This window comes from Camelus dromedarius, chromosome 33, assembly GCF_036321535.1.
Source record: "Camelus dromedarius isolate mCamDro1 chromosome 33, mCamDro1.pat, whole genome shotgun sequence".
Lineage (NCBI taxonomy): Eukaryota > Metazoa > Chordata > Mammalia > Artiodactyla > Camelidae > Camelus > Camelus dromedarius.
In genome coordinates this window covers 15,587,170-15,606,721 of record NC_087468.1, presented here as the reverse complement: position 1 = coordinate 15,606,721, position 19,552 = coordinate 15,587,170, and the positions used below count along the sequence as shown (strand labels likewise).

General features: G+C 47.6%; 1 protein-coding gene across 24 annotated transcripts in view; it reads right to left on the bottom strand.

The window, feature by feature from the left end:
- TRABD2A (TraB domain containing 2A) overlaps positions 1-19,552 on the bottom strand; it is a 120,457-nt gene that overhangs the window by 90,443 nt on the left and 10,462 nt on the right. For all 24 annotated transcript variants that reach the window (XR_010378848.1, XR_010378849.1, XR_010378846.1 and 21 more), the window contains exon 5: positions 3,899-4,119. Coding sequence is in view for 2 of the 24 variants with exons in the window: in XM_064481971.1 (XP_064338041.1) it covers positions 3,899-3,960 (62 nt within the window). In the remaining 22 variants the exon portion in view is untranslated. The remainder of the gene's footprint in view (positions 1-3,898; positions 4,120-19,552) is intronic.

The following is a 19,552-nucleotide window of genomic DNA, read 5'->3' as shown; positions in this document are numbered from 1 at the left end:
AGGCAATACCAGGACAGGGACCAGAGTGGTGACCAGGAATAGAGACTGGTAGTTCTCAAACTTGCGTGTGCATTGAATCACCTGGAAGGCTGGGTAGACTGAAGATTACCAAGCCCCACCCCAGAGTTTCTAATTCGGGAAGTGTGGGATGGAGCCCAAAATTCTGCGTGACTAACAGTTCCCAGGTGATGCTGATGCTGCTCTGAGAACCGCTGGTTTAGCCCGAACATTCCGCATCAGAGGTAGGAAATGGGGGTACGCTAATGTCACCCCACATTTTACAATTCCAGGCCCTTGCTGAAGCTGGCTCCAGAGCCCTGCTCACTCCCCTTGAGGAGGGAGGACATCACAGGAGCATCAGGAGGGAGAGAGAAAAACAGACAGAGAAGAGGTACCATGAAGCCCACGGCGTGACATGATGCAGCCTCTGGCTCCATCTCTGGGCCACGGGGTGCCTCCACCTGCACAGTCCTCAGCCGGCACCTGGCAGAGTCCCAAGTAACAGCTGGCCCCAGTCCCACCCGGCTCCTCCCTCTTCCCCTTCCCTCCGTCCACCAAGCTGGGAAGACTGCCTCCCCTAATCCTGCTGGAGACAGAGAGCCCTCCCCCCCCTCCTAAAGAGACACACTGAGAGTTATTCCTCAAGTCGAGGGCGGCGGCACAGGGCTGATCCACCAAGGAGAGGTGGCTGCTCGGGTTTCAAAGGACTCTCTCTCTACTCCCAGCCTGGTTCACCAGGATGCGAGTCAGGGACATGGGGCCTAAATGAGGCTACAGCATCCCTTGAAATGCGTCTCTCATGACCTCAAGGGCAGCCAAGCAGGGTCAGATCCAGCTGAAGCCAGAACCCTAGCAGCACATGTGGGATGCATGCACATGTACAAAAGCAGCTATTTTTTTTTAAATATCTTTTTTTTTTTTTTTAATTTCGCTTTGGGCTTTAGAGGGGCCGGCCAGAGCCAGGGGCAGGTAGGATCAATGCCTGCTTTGTCTTTGAATCCTGAAAATGAGAAACAGAGTGCCCAGCCCATGCTGAGTGCTTAAGAAACGTGTCCCAAATAAAGACGAGCAATAAAAGAAAAGATGACTCAAGTCCCAAGCAGGCCTGTGCCCAAGGGGAAACAGAGCTGAAGTCTGCAGCGTCTGAACATCACAGCCAGCCACCGGTACACAGTTGGTTCCGTTTTCCATTTCTGATCAAAAAAATAAGAAATGAAGGGGATGGCCAAGGTGAAGGAAGGCTGCGGAAGATTGCCTCTGGGAGAGCTAACGGCCCAGCCCAGACTGCCGATCTGTGAAATCAGGGCCCACCCACAACGCCTGTGAGGACGCTCCATGTGAAGCAGGGACAGGTTCAGTCAAGGAGGAGATGTCGCAGCTCCTGGGGCATTTACAGGAACGGCAGCACTTCACCCCACTGTGCATAAGAACCCAAAAATATGAGATGACAATGTTGGGAAAGAAAAAAAAAAGCAAAAAGATGAATTTTAAGATGCCAATCTATAGCTACGCAGCTGTTAGAAAGGCTGTTTTCAACGCTTGTAAGTAATCAGCACACACTCATGGTTGTATCCCAGTTTAGCCGAGGTATCCACAAGTTCACTGGTTTCCCATTGCTCTTTCCAAGCTCTGCCCACTGAAATGGGACTTTCACACATCCTACCGGCCCGACACATTCAGCAGTTATCCAACAACTGCCAGCGAGCCCCTCCCACGTGCCAGACGCCACCTTAGGAGCTGGCGTACAAGGACCAAGAGAGCGCAGCCCAGCCTCAGAGCATCCCGCACCTTTGGGGAAGGCAGTCATCAGGTCTCCAGCAAAGGCTTCCACGGGGATGCTGAGAGGACAGCAGAGGGTCAACCCTGTGCTTGGGAGGGCTTCACAGAGGAAATAATATGTAAGCTGAGTCAGCCGCCAGCCAGAGGGACAACCCGGGGAGGCTTCCCAGTGGAGGGGACAGCATGTGCCTACACAGGGCTCGCCTGCCTCCTTCACGAGAAGGACGTTCTTGTCCACAAGCAAATCTCCCCATATTGTAGGAACCAGTTCCCTTTCCGAGAGTTCACGTACTTTTTTCTAGGCCTTTATTTTAAGACAAGCCTAGGAAGGAAAAGTGAAGTGTCAAGATCTCCATCTTTCTTAATTGAAGTCTAGTTGATTTACAATGTTGTACTAGTTTCTAGTGTGCGGCAAAGTGATTCAGTTCCATATATATTGTCTTTCAGATTCTTTTCCATTATAGGTTATTACTAGATACTGAATAAAGTTCCCTGTGCTCTACAGTAGGACCTTGTTGCTACAGCAGTGTGTTTATCTGTTAATCTCAAACTCCTAATTTATCCCTCCCCATCTTTCTCCTTTGGCAATCATAGGTGTGTTTTCTATGTTAGTTAAACTGTTTCCGTTTTGTAAATCACTTCATTTGTCCCCAGATCTCCATCTTCAAGCACATTCTATCTCAATTACGGAAAATGCGGTCAATTTCAAAGATAAGATCGTTTGCTTTTATTGGCATTTATGACTAGGGAGCTGCAGGAAGTCAAACTGTAAATCTGGCAGGTAACAGCGCTCAGAGGGAGAACTAGTTTAGAGGATGAGAGATCAGGGAGGCCAGACCAGCCCTGCACAGTCCCGCTGAGACCCCAGGCAGTGCACCGGGGTCTTTCCAACAGGAAACTGTCCCCACCCGCTTCTGCTCTCTGACCCGCCTTCACTCTTGCCATGGCCTCTGGGGACAGGGAACTGCCAGCCTCGTGGGATTGTTCTGAAGATCCAACCCACTGATGGGGAATATGCAGAGATCTGCAAAATACAAAGCAAGGAGCTGTGCAGCATTCCTGCGATCAGCCTCCCCTGTGCCTAGCAAGTCCGCCTTCTCCTCAAAGAATCCGACCCTCTTTCTCTTTCTCAGGCTGGCAGGCACCTCCAAACACCCCCACTCCTCCAGCATTCACCAACAACAGCCAAGGACGGAGAGCTGGAACATCTTTCTAGGAATTCGTGCTGCCTCCCGGCCAGATCCCCATCTCCTGCAGGCAGGGGTTGCCTCCACCACTCAGCTCTGCCCTGGACCTTCCCAGCTGTTTCTTCTGTGAAATGACTGACCCAGCTAAAGAGAACTTTCTCCAAAAAAGAAAGATCCCCATCTTCCCTAACACCCCAAAACTGTGACTCAAGAAATGAACTTTTGCATGAGACCTGCAAGTGGACACTCGGCCCAACCATTGTTCAAGGTTTCCCTTTGTGCCTCCCCCACTAAAAAAAGGTTTTCAGCCAAAAAGAGTGAGTTCTTAGGGTCCTGGGGTAAAGAGAGCAGGAAGTGGTAGCGACACCTACTTCTGGAAAGTACTGTATTAAGAATGACAGCTGGAAGGGCAAACAGGAAGTATGTTCATGCCATCCACTGGCAAGAGTGATCAATTACAAAGACACAATTCTTTGTCAACAGCGATTCGGATAAGAACACTAACTCATCATCTAAAGAGCACCTTTGGGTCTGCAAAGGACTTTCACATCCAACTACCTGTCTCTTGGGGCACTGGGAGTCCAGAGACGAGGTCTTACTTGTAGAAGGCAGAGGGCAATCCCAGACCTGTTGGCTGCATTTGTATTAGCTCTCGGACCCCAAACCTAAATGTGACTGGGTCCCAAGGACAGACTCCAACACCAAGGGGACTAGAGTTGTCTCAAATTCCCGCCCCACCCGACTCTGACATCCAGTCCATCCCTGGGGAGGCAAGCAGGAGAACCTGTGGTTAGACGGTCATTCCCGTCAGTCCTTGGAGGAAGCAGGCAACGCCCCCACGTCTGGAGCCTGTGCATAGATGTCTGACCACGGAAACAGAATTTAGAAAGGTCGCTTCTCTAAGGAACCCCACATCTTTAATGGGAACTCACCTATGCAGATGGGGAGGGAAATGAGGTGAGCCCCACAGCGGAGGCTCCAGCTCTGAGCTCATGTGCTTTCTTCACGCAGGGAATGGCAATGTGTAGGACCAAGCAGGTCTTTGGGTGAAAAAGATCAGGAGACATGACCTGGCTCCATCCCGCAGGGTCAGGGTGGTGTCCCCTCTGAGATGATAGATCAGATCCATGGACGGGAAGTAGGCATTCTTTCCCTGATGTCAAATCAGAATAGCCAAAGGGAACAATTAGTTCTCAGATAGCAGGGAAGAGGTGAAGGGGAAGAGAGAAGGGGGCAAAATAATGGAATCATGAAGGATCTGGAACAGAGAGAGGCCATCTGTTCTCTCTCCAGGCAGACTTACAGACTCCTTCAACTCACTTATCCCACAGAAGCTTACGGAGAATCTACTATATGCCGGCATGGTGCTAAGTCCTAGGATACAGTGATGAGTGCCCTTGAGAAGCTGGTCACCTGTATTATAAAGACCTCAGGTTCTAGGGAGCAAAAACCAGGTTACACCTTATCTTTTTCATGCAACACTATGCTCAACAGAAATTCAGTGGGTGTGTTGATTAAATGAATATAGGAATGGGTGGCTAGGAGGGTCTCTTTTGATGAGCTCACCACCTGGTCCTTGAAGTTTAGGGCCAGTCGGGCAGGGATGGTTTCATATTGAGAAATCTACAGATAGAGGTCAAACAAAGAAAGCCATATGATTAAGACATCATGGAAAGTTGCTAACAGTAAATCTTAAGAGTTCTCATCACGAGGGAAAAAACAACTTCTAGCAATGGATGGTCACAGATGTTAACTAGACGTATTGTGGTAATCATTTCACAACATATCCAAGTATCAAATCATTATGTTGTATGTCTGAAACGACTGTAATGTTATATGTCAATTATAGCTCAATTTTAAAAAACATCACAACAGATTACAACAGAAATGAGAAAAAGGATCTTGAGGAAACTCAACAACTGCTTCTGATAAAATTCCCAGTAAAACAAACTGAAGGATGTTTCACTCACATCATAAAGACTAGTCAACCACCAGCATCCTGTTTATGGTGAACGATCAAAGGCTTTCTCATTCAAGTTAGGTAAAAGGATGCCTGCTTTTCCCACCACTACTTAATGCTGTTCTAGGCATCCCAGCCAACACATTAGGACAAGAAAAAGAAATGAGACAAACTGTGGAAAGATGGACACAAAATAGCTGTTTATCAATGATCTGTCTGGTCATTAAGAAAGCAAGAGAATCAACTAACATTGTTAGAATACAAGATTTCAACTAAGTGGTTAAATTAATATATAAAAATTAGTAACCAGATGGAAAATATAATGAGAAAATAGGTTTTTTTTTCATTGAAGTACAGTCAATTACAATCTGTCGATTTCTGGTGTGCAGCACAATGTCCAAGTTATGCATAGACATACATATATTTGTTTCCATATTTTTTGAGAAGTCTTTATAGCATGAAGTTTACATTAAAAACAATGAATAAACTTATGAAATGAACAAAATCTAGATCAAGACAGCTACAAAAGAGAACTAAGCTGAACAGAAAGGATAACATGAGGAAAAATCTATTTTCCCCAAACTGACCTAGAAATTAACAAAATCATAATCGAAATGATTTTAAGAATCAGTAAGCAAAGTGACATCATTATCATTTTTAATGTGGTATAAAGTGACATTAATAATGTAGTATTGACACAGAAATAGGCAAACAGGTCAGTGAAACAAAATGGAAAGTCTAGAAACAGGGTGAGCATGTGTGTGTGCGCGCGCGCAGCAGTGAAGGTTAAAAGTAAAGGCCATCATAAATCAACAGTGAGAAGCTGACTCAGACCAGTTACACCAGAAGGGGCAGCCATGGGCATTTAGAGTCCCCAGAGATGACCTGGCAAGTGGGCAAAGGGCACAGCGGTGGGACTGATCACAGGCAGCCCAGCCTGTAAGTGGACCTGCCTCGGACACACCTCCAGAAACCGTCTGGATCAGCAGTCGGTCAACTTTCAGATACAGTGAGAGCTACATACCTAACTTTCAATAAGTAGTCACCTTAAAAAAAAAAAAAAAAAAAGAAACAGGTAAAAATAAATGTAATGATGTATTTTTTGAATCCAATACATCCAAAGTCTTATCATCTCAACATGTGGTCAATATAAAGTTATTCAAGATATATTTTACATTCTTTTTTCATACTTGGTCTTTGAAATCTGTTGTGTATTTCACACTCACAGCACATCTCAATGTGGACACTAAATTTTCACCAACAATACTTGATCAACTCCCTAAAATTTGTAGTTGAAAAAGGAGATTCACATGCCCAAGTTGTTCCAAACATACTTAGAAGTCTTCCAATAAATGAACCAAGTATCAGTTTTTAAACTTTAATTCCAATTAAGTAATATTAAGAGTTCACTTCCTGAGTCACACTAGCTACCATTCAAGGGCTCTGCGGGCAACCTTACGTGGCCAGTCAGTAGTGCATTGGACAGCTTAGGTCCAGAACCTTCTGCTGCAACTCAAAACTCCAGGGTCTCACACCCGCTCATCTTCTATCAAAATGAAGAACGATCTTCCCTACTGAGAAGGCAGGCATCCACCACCACCCCAAATCTCAGCTGCAGTTTTACAATTCTACAGAGCAATGAACCATGGACAACTACACCCAGCAACATGGGTGAATCACAAAGGTAACGCTGAACAAAGGGGTCTAGAGCAGGTCCACCAGCATCTTCATAGAAGTAATCAGAGTCCCCGAGTTATTTAAATACTACTTCAGAACGCTAAGTGGAAACGATAACTGTACGGGAAAATGATTGCCAAGGCTAATTAAGCGATAAGTTGTCTCACTGGTGGTCAGAATTAGATCAAGCTGGTAGACAAACACTGGTTAGGCAGTAATCAAAAGCTAAGGTTGACAGTTACAGCTCTGGTTAACTTAAAATAGGTAACGAAATAATTATCACCTATAAATGCAATCGGGTTGCAAGAGGTGGCCTTCCAAACATAGGTTTAGTTTGGTTTATTTGTTCATTTCAGTGGGAAGAGTTGTTGGTAATCAAAGGGGTCCTGGATGATGGGGACCACTGACCTCTGCAAGCCATCTGGTCCCACAAGGTCCACACAACCTACCAAAGGGCTTCTACACAGTTTCCAACTGGGAGACAGGGCAAGGAGCTGAAATGTTATTATTAAACCCATGGGCACCTGACTCATTGTCAACTATCAGGAGACCATCATATTAAACAAATTCATTCCCACTGGGGAGCAAGGGGGTGTTTCTTTTGGGTTTGGTTTTGGTTTGTTTTTACCCAAATACAGTTAACCTCCCTAACGTTCCATCCTACCTCAACATATCCGCACTTCTCTTGAGAAACAAAGTCTATCCCTGGTGCAGATTTTCCTCGCCAGCCACGCGCCTCCTGCCTCTAGGGAGGCGGGGAGAGCCTCGGCGTGTCCACAGCCCAGAGCGCCTCAGGAACACAGTGCAGCTCCCGAGCAATCCCCCTTGCGCCAGGAATAGCTCGATGAGGTCACCCTCTCTTTGTTGTGTAGTTAGGACGATGAATAAAATCACGGATAAAGGTGGGCGTGGCCCCAGAAGCTGCGAAGGTGACCCCTGAACTCGGACACCCAGCAACCCCGGGCGCACAGCCTAGGATCACTTTCCCCAGAGCCAGGGATCCATAGAGATACGACCCACCAATGCAAATTCACAAAATTCAACTTCCACTGCGCTCAGAAGAGGGGGACTTCAGAAAGGCAGAAAATTCCGAGCCTAAGAAAATTGATCAGGAAAAGTTAACACTCGTCTGGAAAGAGATCCAGCCTCGGAGACGCGAGACCTGCCAGGTTTCTGCTCGGCTTCTACTCCTATAGGGCTGGGGGGACGGACCCAACAGGTCACTGGGCCTCTCTCACCTCAGCTCCCCTCACCCCAAAACGCTGATGTCAACGTCTAAAGGAGCGTCTTGAGGCTGTCAGACCTGGTCACTCCGCGAATGCGCTCTGTGACCTGGCGCACAAGGTCCATCTCTGGGCTTCAGTTTCCCAAGTCAAACAAGGAAAATGGCTTTAGCGCTTCTCAAATACTCAGGCACTGAATAGTCGAAGGTTAAATCAAGCAGCTGCAGGAAGCTCTTATTTCGATAAGCGCAGGAGAAAAGAAACGCTAGGGCAGAGCGAGCAGAACAAACTTGCAACGTAAACGTGCCAAAGTTCCGGCCCCACTCAGTCCCCGTGGGTTCGCCCCCCGAACGCCCGGGAAGCGCTCTGGGTAGACCCGGGAGACCCCTCCCGGGGACCCTCCGGCTGGCGAGCGGCGAGGGCTGGGGGACGGGGTCCCGCGTGGCCGGAGGGCTGCGCCCCGCCCGGAAGGGAGACCTGAGGGCGCGGCGCGACGAGCGAGCGAGAAGGCGCCGCCGCGCGGGGAAGCGCAGCCCGCAGAGTCGGCTCGGGGTCCGAGTGCGCGGGGCTCGGCGGGGCTAGGAAGGTGCCACCACCGCCCCGGAGGTGCCAGGGGGCCGCCGCGCCCGCGCCCGCCGCGCGCCTTACCTGGGCGGGAGCTCGCCGCTGGAGGGGGGGGGGGGTCGGGGCGCCGCGCGCAGGGGCTGCGCCCCCGGGCGGGAGGCGGCCGGCCGGCCGGCCGCAGGATCCAGCTCCAGGCGCTCACCTCGTCTCGGCGGCGCCGAGGCCCGGGGCGCGGAGGGCAGGAGCGAGGCCGGGCTAGCCGGCGGCCGCGGGGCTGCAGGCCGGCCCTGACGCCCCGAGCTTCAGGGGCCGGAGGCGCCCACCCGCTCCCCCTGCGGTCCGCGCGGCCGCCTCCGGGAGGGGCCCGGGCGAGCCGAGCGGCGGCGGCCACGTGGGGCGGGACCCCGCCCAGACCCCGCCCAGACCCCGCCCCACCCCTCCGCCGACCGTCGGCGTCGCGCGGACGCGGCCGCGGGAGCCAGAACAAGGGTTCCCGGGAGAAACCCTGCCCGGCCCGCCGGCCACCTCGTCCGTGAACAGGCCACAGTGGAAGAGTGAGGCTCCGGACTGGCTTCTAAATTCAACCGAAAATCGTGCTGGCTCCTGCCCTCACGTCTGCGATCAAGCTGCCAACTCTAAGCGTGGCTCACAATGGAAAGAAATAAGCCAAAGAAACAAATGAAAGTCTCTTTTTAACGTCAAGTTCATTAAAACAAAGAGGATCGCACGTAAGTTTTGTCTGTATAAGAGGATACCAGTCTGCATTCACTTAAAATCCGGAACCATAAAAGCTGGCACTCCATTAAGTGACCTCTTAAGGGATTTGAGGGAATAATAGGAGGATATTAACACCGAACTCGACGGATTACTGCAAAGTTGAAATGAGGACACTTAGGAACAGCACCTCGTGAGATGCACATAGTAGGTCTGCAAAATGTGGTCACTCTCTTTCCCTCCAAACTCCCTGTGGGGCTTTTCATAGCAGTGTCCCTTCAGGAAGAAAAAAAATTATAAAAGCAACTAGATGTGCCGGCCTCCCCTACCTCCCACCCGAGGTCTGGGTGCGCTCTGCCACCTCCCTTTACAGCCCAGACTCGTGCGTGATTAACGTCTGCGTGTTCGCGGGCTGGGTATCAATTAAGTCCCTGTCCATTGTGATAATATAAAGGAAACTTTGGAGGATCTCCTGGAGGGTGGGAAAAGGGGACAGCCTAGATTTGCACACAATGGAAGGAGGAGTTTTCTGAGCCTCTGATGCCCATCCGCCATACTTCTAGTTAAGAATCCTAGGTTTTTACCAGAAAGAGACTCACGGACAAAGAAAACAAACTATGGTTACTAAAGGGGAAAGGGGAGGCAGGGAGGGATAAATTAGGAGTTTGGGATTAACAGATACGCACTATTATATATATAATAGATTAAAAAAAACAAGGTCCTAATCTACAGCACAGGGAACTATATTCAATATCTTATAATGGCCTACAATGAAAAAGAATCTGAAATATATATGTATGAATCGCTTTGCTGTACACCTGATACTAACCTTGTAAATCAATAAAAAGTAATATTAAAAAAAGAAAGAAAGGAAGAGACCCAGGCCTTTAAAAGGCAAGTTTTTCACGCTTTGATTCCACGGAGGTTTAGACAGCCTGTCCGGGTTTTCAAAGAGCCAGCGCTGCCACCTACTGGCAAAAAAACGTTCGCTCTGAGATGCAAGCGTCAAGAACTCAGAAGTAATTATTATCTCCTCTCTTCCCACCCCCTCCCCAACTCAGATGATTTCTCATCCAATCAGCTGTGGCTAGAGGGAAGAAGGGGAGGCACACTGCATCAGAATACGTAACTGAGCTCGGTAATTCTCTCTCATTGTTGGCCTCTTTTCTATTCTGTTGATTCCTGCTTGTACCTTTATTATTTCCTTCCTTCTACTTAGTCTGGGTTTACTTTGCGCTTCTTTTTCTAACGTCTTATGGTGGAACCTTAGACCATTGACTTTTCAACTTCTTTTCTAATACAAATCGTTACAGCTATAAATTTCCTTTGAAGCACTGCTTTAGCTGCATCACACAGATTTTGAAAAGTTTTCTTTTCATTTCCACTCTGTTGAGAATACTTTCAAATTTCCCTGATGGCTTTTTTTTTTACCATGGATAGTTTAGTAGCATGTTGCTGAATTTTCAAGTTGTCAATATTCCCTAGATATTAGGTTTTAGTTGATTTCTAATCTAACTCTATTGTAATCACAGAACATATGCTGTATAATTTCAATCATTTTAAATTTACTAAGATTTGTTTTTATGGTCCAGGATATGGTCAGACTCTGACTTTGAAATGTCTAGTATATGGATAACTTGGTTTGGTTCTAACATTTTTAAGGTGGAGCTTTCTGCCTTAGTCAGACCCATCATGAAGCAGGATTTATTCTGTAAGACATTCAGTGTCCAGACATTCAATAGAATCGCATCTACCCCACATGCATGGTCTCTACAGACATTCCTGAGGCCCTATCATGCTAGGGTGCTGCCCCAGACCTGGTGACAGGTAGGTGGGGACAGCCTGGTCCTCACTTGCCTCCTAAAGACATCTAGGCTGAAGGTCTTCCTTGCTTCCCATTTGTGGTCGGGAAGGAGATGCTAAATGTTCCTGTGGCCTCCTCTCTACCGGTCCACAGAGTTTCCATATCTGGTTCAACTCCCTCACTTGAATATTGTTCTTGGTCCGTATCTCTCACATCCTACTGCCAGAGACCTGGATGTTTTTAAACCTTCGCTTGCTCCTTTCTGTTTCTCTTCCAAGTAACTTTGATACCCCCAGCATCCCTCCATATGTCCACCTACTCTTAATTTCTTCCTCTGTGCCCCTACCAATGGCTTGCTGAATTTATATCAACCTGTGATTAACATATACACACAACTATAAATAAAATAGGTAAACAACAAGGACCTACTGTATAACACAGGGGACCATATTCAATATCTTGTAATAACCTATAATGGAAAAGAATCTGGAAAAGAATATATATGTATATGTATAATTGCATCACTTTGTGTACACCTGAAACGAACACAACATTGTAAATAAACTAAACTTCAATTTTTAAAAAAAAGCTACTGTTACGGGCTGAACTATGTCCCCCCAAAAGTCATGTTGAAGCCCATAACCCTGGACCAGGATGCGACTGTATTTGAAGAGAGGGTCTTTAAAGAGGTGACTGCATTCAAATGAGGCTGTTCTGGCAGGCCCTGGTCCAGTCTGACTACCAATTTAAGAACAGGACATTTCCACACACGACAGAGACACCAGGAACACTCAGGCTTGGGAGTGTGACCAGGTGGGAACATAGGAAGAAGGTGCCAAACCAAGGAGAGGGGCCTCAGGAGAAACTAAATCTGCCCACACTTTAATTTTGGACTTCTCGCCTCCAGAAATTGAGAAAACTAACTTCTGTGGTTTGAGCCACCCAGTCTGTGGTATTTTGTGATGGCAGCCCTGGCGAATATGGATGGTCAGTCAGAATTACACTCACTTCCTGAAAACACTCAATCGGAGCAGAGCCCTGCTGCCTTGACCCTTCCCCCAAATCACCTCCCAACACAAGCCAAATCCTGTAACAAGCCCTCCCGTCACCCTCTTACTGAGATGCCCCACGGTTCCCGAGGTACGAGCTCTTCCTCGCTGCAAAGAGCAATAAATCCAACTAATTCAGCTTCAAGTGTGTCTCTGGTGGTCTTTGCCTGAAGGCCATTGATAATTGCACGTCTGCTGGGGGCCTCTTCGGCCAGCTCCCCAGGCCACCCCTTGTGCTTCCTCGGGTCCTGCGTCAGGGCTGGCATGGGGAGAAGGTCTCCTGTCGTTGGCACATTTCCCTCCTCCTCCCCTCGTCCTTGTCTCCTGCCCCTGTCCTCCCCACATCTGCGTGGGTGACACAGCACTTTTCTCCTGGAAGCCTGGAACCACGTTGGTGCCTACAGGCATGATTCCTGACAGCAGGGGCTGAAGGATATGCCAGGATGAACTGAGGCCTCCCAGGAGAGCGCAGGAGAAGCTGTGAATGGTCACTGCCCAGCTAACTTGAGGCACTGGCTTCCTGTGTGGAATGTTCAAGCAGGGAAAGAGCTGAACTGCTGAACACTGGAGATAATTTTTTTTTCCAAGAGGGGAGGAAAGACAGAGAGACTAGAGACAAGAAAACTAGAGAAGGCAGTTAGGGGAGGAAGAAAGCAGAGGTGTTGGCCAGGAAATTTTAGTAATGTTTTATTGTTCATCAGTTAACGAAAATTTCAGGAAAATTTAAATTACACATCAATCTTTCAGAGGTGGGTTTGGGGCCTCTGACAGTACAGCATTTGGCTTCAAGGAGGCCTGGGGAGGAGAGAAGGCTTCTAAAGGAGCACTAGTCACACACACGTGACAGCAGTCTAAATGTGTCCTTTTTACTATGAATCTAAAGTAAACAAAACTACAAACTTTTTTTTAAAGGTTTAAAACCACAAGTTACTGATTGTTCTCTAGAACCTTTCCAAAGCTCCAACTTGCTACCCAGCCTATGTTTGGTGTGCGTTATATGTTGTCCCCGGTGGTTCCTGCACCCCTCCCAGAAACCGCTTCATTCATTTCTTCAACACACTTAGTAAATCCGTGAGCACTTCCATGCCAAGTGAGGGGTTTAGAGTGAAAACTGACAGACAGGACAACTGGCCCATCAGAGCTCTCGATCGAGTGCTGCTGTCATCCCCAGATGAACATCAGACTCACCCCGGGAACTTTCAGAACTACCGAAGCCCAGGCCCCTCCCCTGGTGAGTTAACTCAGAACCTCTGGGGGCTGTGGCACCAGCATCAGTATTTTAAAGCAGCCCTGGTGATGCTTTGTGCAGCCAAGAGACAGAAAATTACAAGGTGGTAGGATGGGTGCTGAGGCCCATGGCCACCTGTAACCAAGCCTGCCCTTCCAGGGAGGGCTTCCCCGGGGAACGTCATTTCACTGGAGACCTGCAAGTTGGGTAGGAGTTAGCAGCAGAACAGCATTCCAGGCAGAGGGAACAGTGCAGGCAAAGGCCTGGAGGCGTGAATGAGAGCCAGCTACGGTCAAGGAATTCAGCCTGGTGGACACATCGATCAGAGCAGGTGATACTGAGACAGGGAGATAAGCAGGCACCAGTAGGTGAAGGGCCTGCGCTGGGCGGAGGGGTTGGCCCTCCGTCCCCAAGGCTCAGAGGCACAGCTGAGCACCCAGGGTTCCAAGCAGAGGGGTTGGGCAATCGAATGTGTGCTTTAGAAAGATCACTGGGGCTACAGCAGGGAGGGGGAGCTGGAAGAAGCGAGAGTGGAAGTGGTAAGACCAGTTAGGGGAGATGATGGGGACCTGGCCGGGCTCTGGCAGGGATAAGGAGAAGTGACAGGAAGGAAGTGAAACCCACAGCACTTGGTGGTGGGCTGGACGTGGGAGGGAGAAAGAAGAAGAAATCCCCGGAACTGGCGCCCAGAAAGGCCCTGCAGACCACACCCTCTGGCCTGTGCTTCCAGGAGCCGCAACCCCCCCAGCTGGAAGGTTCTTCAGTGGTCCTTCACGCGGCAAGAGCAGCGGGGAAAGGGGGCTGTCTAGATCCCCCTGAACTCCTTTCCCCCAGCCGCCCTGTTAAGTCTCTCAAGCTCCTTAGTGGAGTCTCACTGCCTCAGGCAGTTTCCCTTTGGTCCAAAAACTGTGAAAAAGCCGGATGGACCCGGAGTCCCAACCCATCTCTGCCGCTTCTCATCCATGTGACCTTTGGCAAATCAAGTAATGTGGGGAAATCTGAGCTCAGTGACCTTTAGCTTCTTCCTCTGCAAAATGGGAATAATAATACTTGTCCTGCAAAAAAGATGGGCACCAGTGTCACAGATAAGGAGCCAAAGCAAAACAGATAAAACTGAAAAGAGATGATACACTAGAAAAGCTCATACTTTAAAAAAAAAAAAAAAAAACGGAAAGGGAAAAAGGACAGAAGCTTAGTTAGAATGTCCACAAAGATCATAAAGAGGCTAAAGAAAGAAAGAGAAGGAGGGAGGGAGAAGTGGAGGGAGGGAAGAAAGAGCAAAAAACTACAATTATCGACAGATAAATGAGAAGCTCCTCACTAACTAATCCAACAAAAGCAAATTACTTCTGCCAAAGGATGGTGGTGATGGTTGCCCAACAGTAAGAATGCACTTAATTTTAAGGAACTGTACATCCCAAAATGATTAAAATGGTAAGTTTTGTTATGTATTATTTTACCACAATTTAAAAAAATAGAGCATTCCTTTAAAGCAGGGGGAGTGGGTACAGCTCAGTGGCAGAGTGTGTGCTTAGCATGCACAAGGTCCTGGGTTCAATCCCCAGGACCAGCATTTTAAAATAATAATAATAAACACATAAATAATAATAAATACATAAATAAACCTAATTACCTCCCTTCCAAAACAAAAAAACAAGCAAAAAAGGTATTCCTTTAAGAAAGCAAAATAAAGGGGAGGGGTATAGCACAGTGTTAGAGCGCATGCTTAGCACGCATGAGGTCCTGGGTTCAATCCCCAGTACCTCCACTAAGAATAAATAAATAAACCTAATTACCTCCTAATCCTCCCTAAAAAAAAAAAAAAAAAAAGAAAGCAAAATAAAGAAGCACATTTTTGACCTCTTAAATTGTCAAAACTAAAAGCATAGCAACATTGAATCGAAATACATTAAATATGCAACAAGAAAAATTTAAATATATTACATTTCTATTTTTAAAAAAGAAAGAAATGTAGAGGCTTTGTGTACAGCAGTTGGTCACCATTTAAAATGTGCACGCCCTTTGACCTAGAAATTGCACTGTACGAATCTGTCCTAAGGAAATATTAACACATATGTGCAAATACACACACACATACACACACACACACACACACAGACCACGGTTTGGAATCTCCACACTGGGCTCACTGAAGCATTAGAACAGTGAAAAATCTCACACGATCCTTATAATGGTAAGTTACGCGGCGGTTTGAACAAATGAGGAAGAGCTTTGTGTTCTGGAATGAAAGGACACACACCAGACTGGTGACTTCTCGTCTCGGGGTGGGGTGGGGGGACTTCCATTTTTACTCCCTGGGCTTCTGTATTGCTGATTTTTTTTCCTTTTTTTTTTTTTTTTTTACACCGAGCAGAATTTTTTATCATTTATTTAATTTTAATTTTTTTTTTTTTGGACTGAATGCTTCTGGAGTGCTCACTCTGGGGCTTGTCCAGTGGGGAGCGTGCCTTCCACTCCAAAACCTGACAGTCTGCGCATCCTTCTGGCAGCTCCAACACCCTCCACAACAGGGCCTACCTGCTGCCTTCACGATCAGAAATGACCCTGTAGGGAATCGTGCAGGGAGGAACATCAGTGCTGAGAAGGCTGCCGAGATTAGCATTCCTAAGACTCTGACTTGTTTGTTAGGAGCAGTGGCCCGGAGCGGCCAATCCTTTCCAAGAGAGGCGACATCTCTCTGCTGTCGCCTGCTGTGACCCCCACCTAAGACCCCACCAGCCTTCAGGACGCTGCCCTGGAGTCTGGCAGCTGATACTTTCATGACGAGGAAGGAGGCCTCTCAAACCCCGCTTTTTTCATTCCTTGCTGCCCAGAACTGTGGGCTCTTCTTGCAACCAACACAGGGCCCCACCGCACAGACTAATGTCAGTAGCCTCGGTGAGGGAGACTCTCAGCCTGATCCCCTCTCACCTGTAGGCCACCCTTTCTAGGGGCTCAGAGATCTGCTTTCCATCTTCCTAAGGGCCCCGTGGAACTTCCTTGTGGCCCAGAATCCCAGCCCAAGAGTCAGCTTCTCTTCAAGGGAGTACAGACATGCTTAGTCCTAGGACGGGTGTATATCTACAGAGAAAAATATGTTTTATGATCTCCCGGAAATGAGGCATCAATAAAATTCTTTTTTTCCAGTTGGTCCTTATAATCATACACATACAACTTTTTAATAATATATTTTAGGCTTCATACTTGATTTTATTTCATTTTTTTACAAAATAACTGCATGGGCATGCCCATCTCTCAGTGTCCCCATGTGTCAAGGACCACCCTGCCCTCGATCCGGGGAGCAGAGCACAGCATACTGGCTTAAGTCACTGGCCCAAGGTCACTCTGCATCTAGTAAATGCTAGATTCAAACTCACACATTCTAATTTCAGAACTCAAACTTTCACCTCCTTCAGTCTACCTCCTCTCATTGCCAGCTAACATTTTCTTTAAGAAGATATATTTATTTATATCTTCAGATACGACAGTTTTTAAAACACACACAAGAGAAGGGGGGTGAGTCCAGGAACCTGTGTGCACATATCACCCAGCTCTGGAAGGACATATTCACATCTCCAGAACCAGCATTCCACGGGACAGCTGGGGAACCAGAGACCCAGGTCAATGCGAATAGCTCCTCCAGAACTCGTGCAGAAGAACCAAGGCAATGACAAACCAGCTGGTGCCCAGGAGAGCACAGACCAGACCCAGAGAAGAAGCAGAAGGTTGTGAGAGAGAGAGCACAGGGGTCACGCATGCTGGGGGTGGGGAACTCAGTTCCTGGGAGGCTGCTGGCAGCCATCAAGTTCCAGCCTTAAGACACTCTTACCCTGAGTCCCCCAGATGGACACTGTGGGGCACCACCCAGATCCCCCTTTCAAGAGAGGGCTTGCTGTCCCAGCTGGCTGGGGACACCATCAGCAGAGAAGTGGCAGGTCCTTCAGTATTATCTCAGCCGTGAGAGGCACCCCAATAGCCATCTCAGCCCTTTGGGGAAAACTCTACCTCCTGAGGCCCCCTGGGGTATCAGGGGACGGAGGCTGTCACAGCTGGACTTCTCCTCTGCCCAGTCTCACTTTCTTCCTCCCCTTCAACAGCAGTTCATCCTAGGGCACCCTTAATACACGCCCTGCATATGAAACCGTCACAGAGGCTGTTTCCCTGGAAACCCAACATGCCACACGACCTTTCTCTAAAAAGCATTACTGACAGAGGTACCCAGAGAGTCACCATATGGGGGCCATGATGAGGACAACAGCCTATTCACAGAGAACATACAGACCTCGGGACAAGAGACAGACAAAGCAAATGGAAGAGATTTTTGCATTGTGTGTGTCCAGGGAATCTGCAACACATATTTGGAGGAAAAAATGCAGCTTTCTTCATTTCCCTGGGAGTGCTTGGGAGCCCATCCCAGCAGATGCGGTGTGAGGGAGCCAATGAAACGCAACTCAGTCTCCCTGCTCGAAGCCATCTCCTAGGGCTTCATTCAGCCACCCACCACCCCTGCAGGGAAAATGCTCCGGGTGTGGGGAGTCCTTCTCTTTTCCTCCTCCCCAAGGAGGTCCAAGGCCCAGAAGCTCACCTGCCCGCACCCCCAAGCTGCTGGTGTAACTCGGCCTGTTTTCTTGGCTGGCCCTCTGACTTTGCAGATTATCCGAGATCTGACTGTCACTTTTCTTAAATCTCTGGCTTGGGCAGCTTTCCCGGGGGCCCTCATCACAGGGCCAGTTCACCCCTGCCGTGGTGACACCATCTCCTCTGCAGATGTATCAGCAAAAAATCCCTCAGGGAACTTCCATATTTCTCCCTGAGGCCTTGGTTGGGTACTTGGACCTCTTAAACTCAGTGAGCAGGCCCTGCAAGTCATGGGGAGCTGAGGGCTTTCTCAGGCCAGGCTGTTTGACTTCTGTGATGACTTTTTTGATGTGTCAATTTGGCTAGACTATTGTCCTATCTATTTTATATATATACATATATATACACATATACATACATATACATACATATTCACAATATACATATACACACATATATACACACATATATATACACGCACATATATCTACATACACATATACATATACATGCACATACATAAGTCAGGTGGTATGATAAATGTTATGAAAAATAATCAGGCTAGGTGAGGCTCTGGATATGCAGTGAGGGACATTTAGTACAGAGCCTAGCACATAGCATTAGTTATTCCTTTTTAACATCACTGTCACCCAAGCCAGCTGGACACCACCTCTCTCCATCACCCACCATGTCACATCCACCACTGCTTATTTTCTGCGGTGAATAACTCTCAAACTCTCCAGCTTTTCATCCCCACCCCAACTTTGTGAGTCTGACCCTCCCAGAGGTCCCACCATCCCTGTGTCCAAAAGGACCTTGTCCTATAATGTGTCCAGAAACCTCTTTGCAAGAATTTGTATTCATCTGGGGAGCATTTACTGGGCAGCATGGAATGATAAAATAGAGCAATACTGAGACTCACTCAGGAAATACTCCAGAGAATGAATTCACACAGTGTGGGAAAATTATAATAATGAACCAAAGTAGCTGAACCGCTCCCCTTCGTGTAAGACATCTCACTTACAAAATTCTTCCAGATACTTGAGCTCACTGACCTTCATGACAGCTCAATTACTATCTTCATTTCTCAGATGAGGAACTGAAGCTTGGAGAAGGGGAGTGACTGTCCAAGGGCCCAGGGCAATAGGTAGTGGTCGCAGCACTGGGACCCAGGGTTAGGGTTAGGGTTAGGGTTTCCTGACCCCAGGTGCTGTCTGAGTGAGATGCTTCATAAACATGTCTACACCATCATTAGAAAGGAGGGGGTTTGCCTGAAAGCGTAACACTTAACCACACTCCTCTCTGGAAGTGCAATGATAGTAAGTAGAACCACTTTTTCCTTCTTGCCTGTTATAAATTATTACTCCCTTCCCAGTAGGCTTGTAATTGGCTTTTTATAAGTCTTCTCTGGGAGAAAGCTTAGAAATTTGGCTTCAAGCCAGAGAGTAACACATTGCATAAAAGAGACAGACAAAGAATATGAATTTTCAAATGAGCAAATTAACTAAAAAGAAAATAGAAATTCTACATATTCCTTAAGGAGGAGGATAAAAATATAGCATGCAGAAGGGGCCAGTTTTCTGGAAATTATGCAAATTAAAAGGAAGCTAGAAGTAAGGGAAAACTATAAAAATGATTCAAAACCTGAGAATTTATCTGGCATAGACACTTGCATGGGTTTTGTAGTTAGTATCTGCAAATCCCAAACTCCTAATTTAACCCTTCCCCCCTCCTTCCCCTTTGGTAACCATAAGTTTATTTTCTACGTCTGTGAGTATGGTTCTGTTTT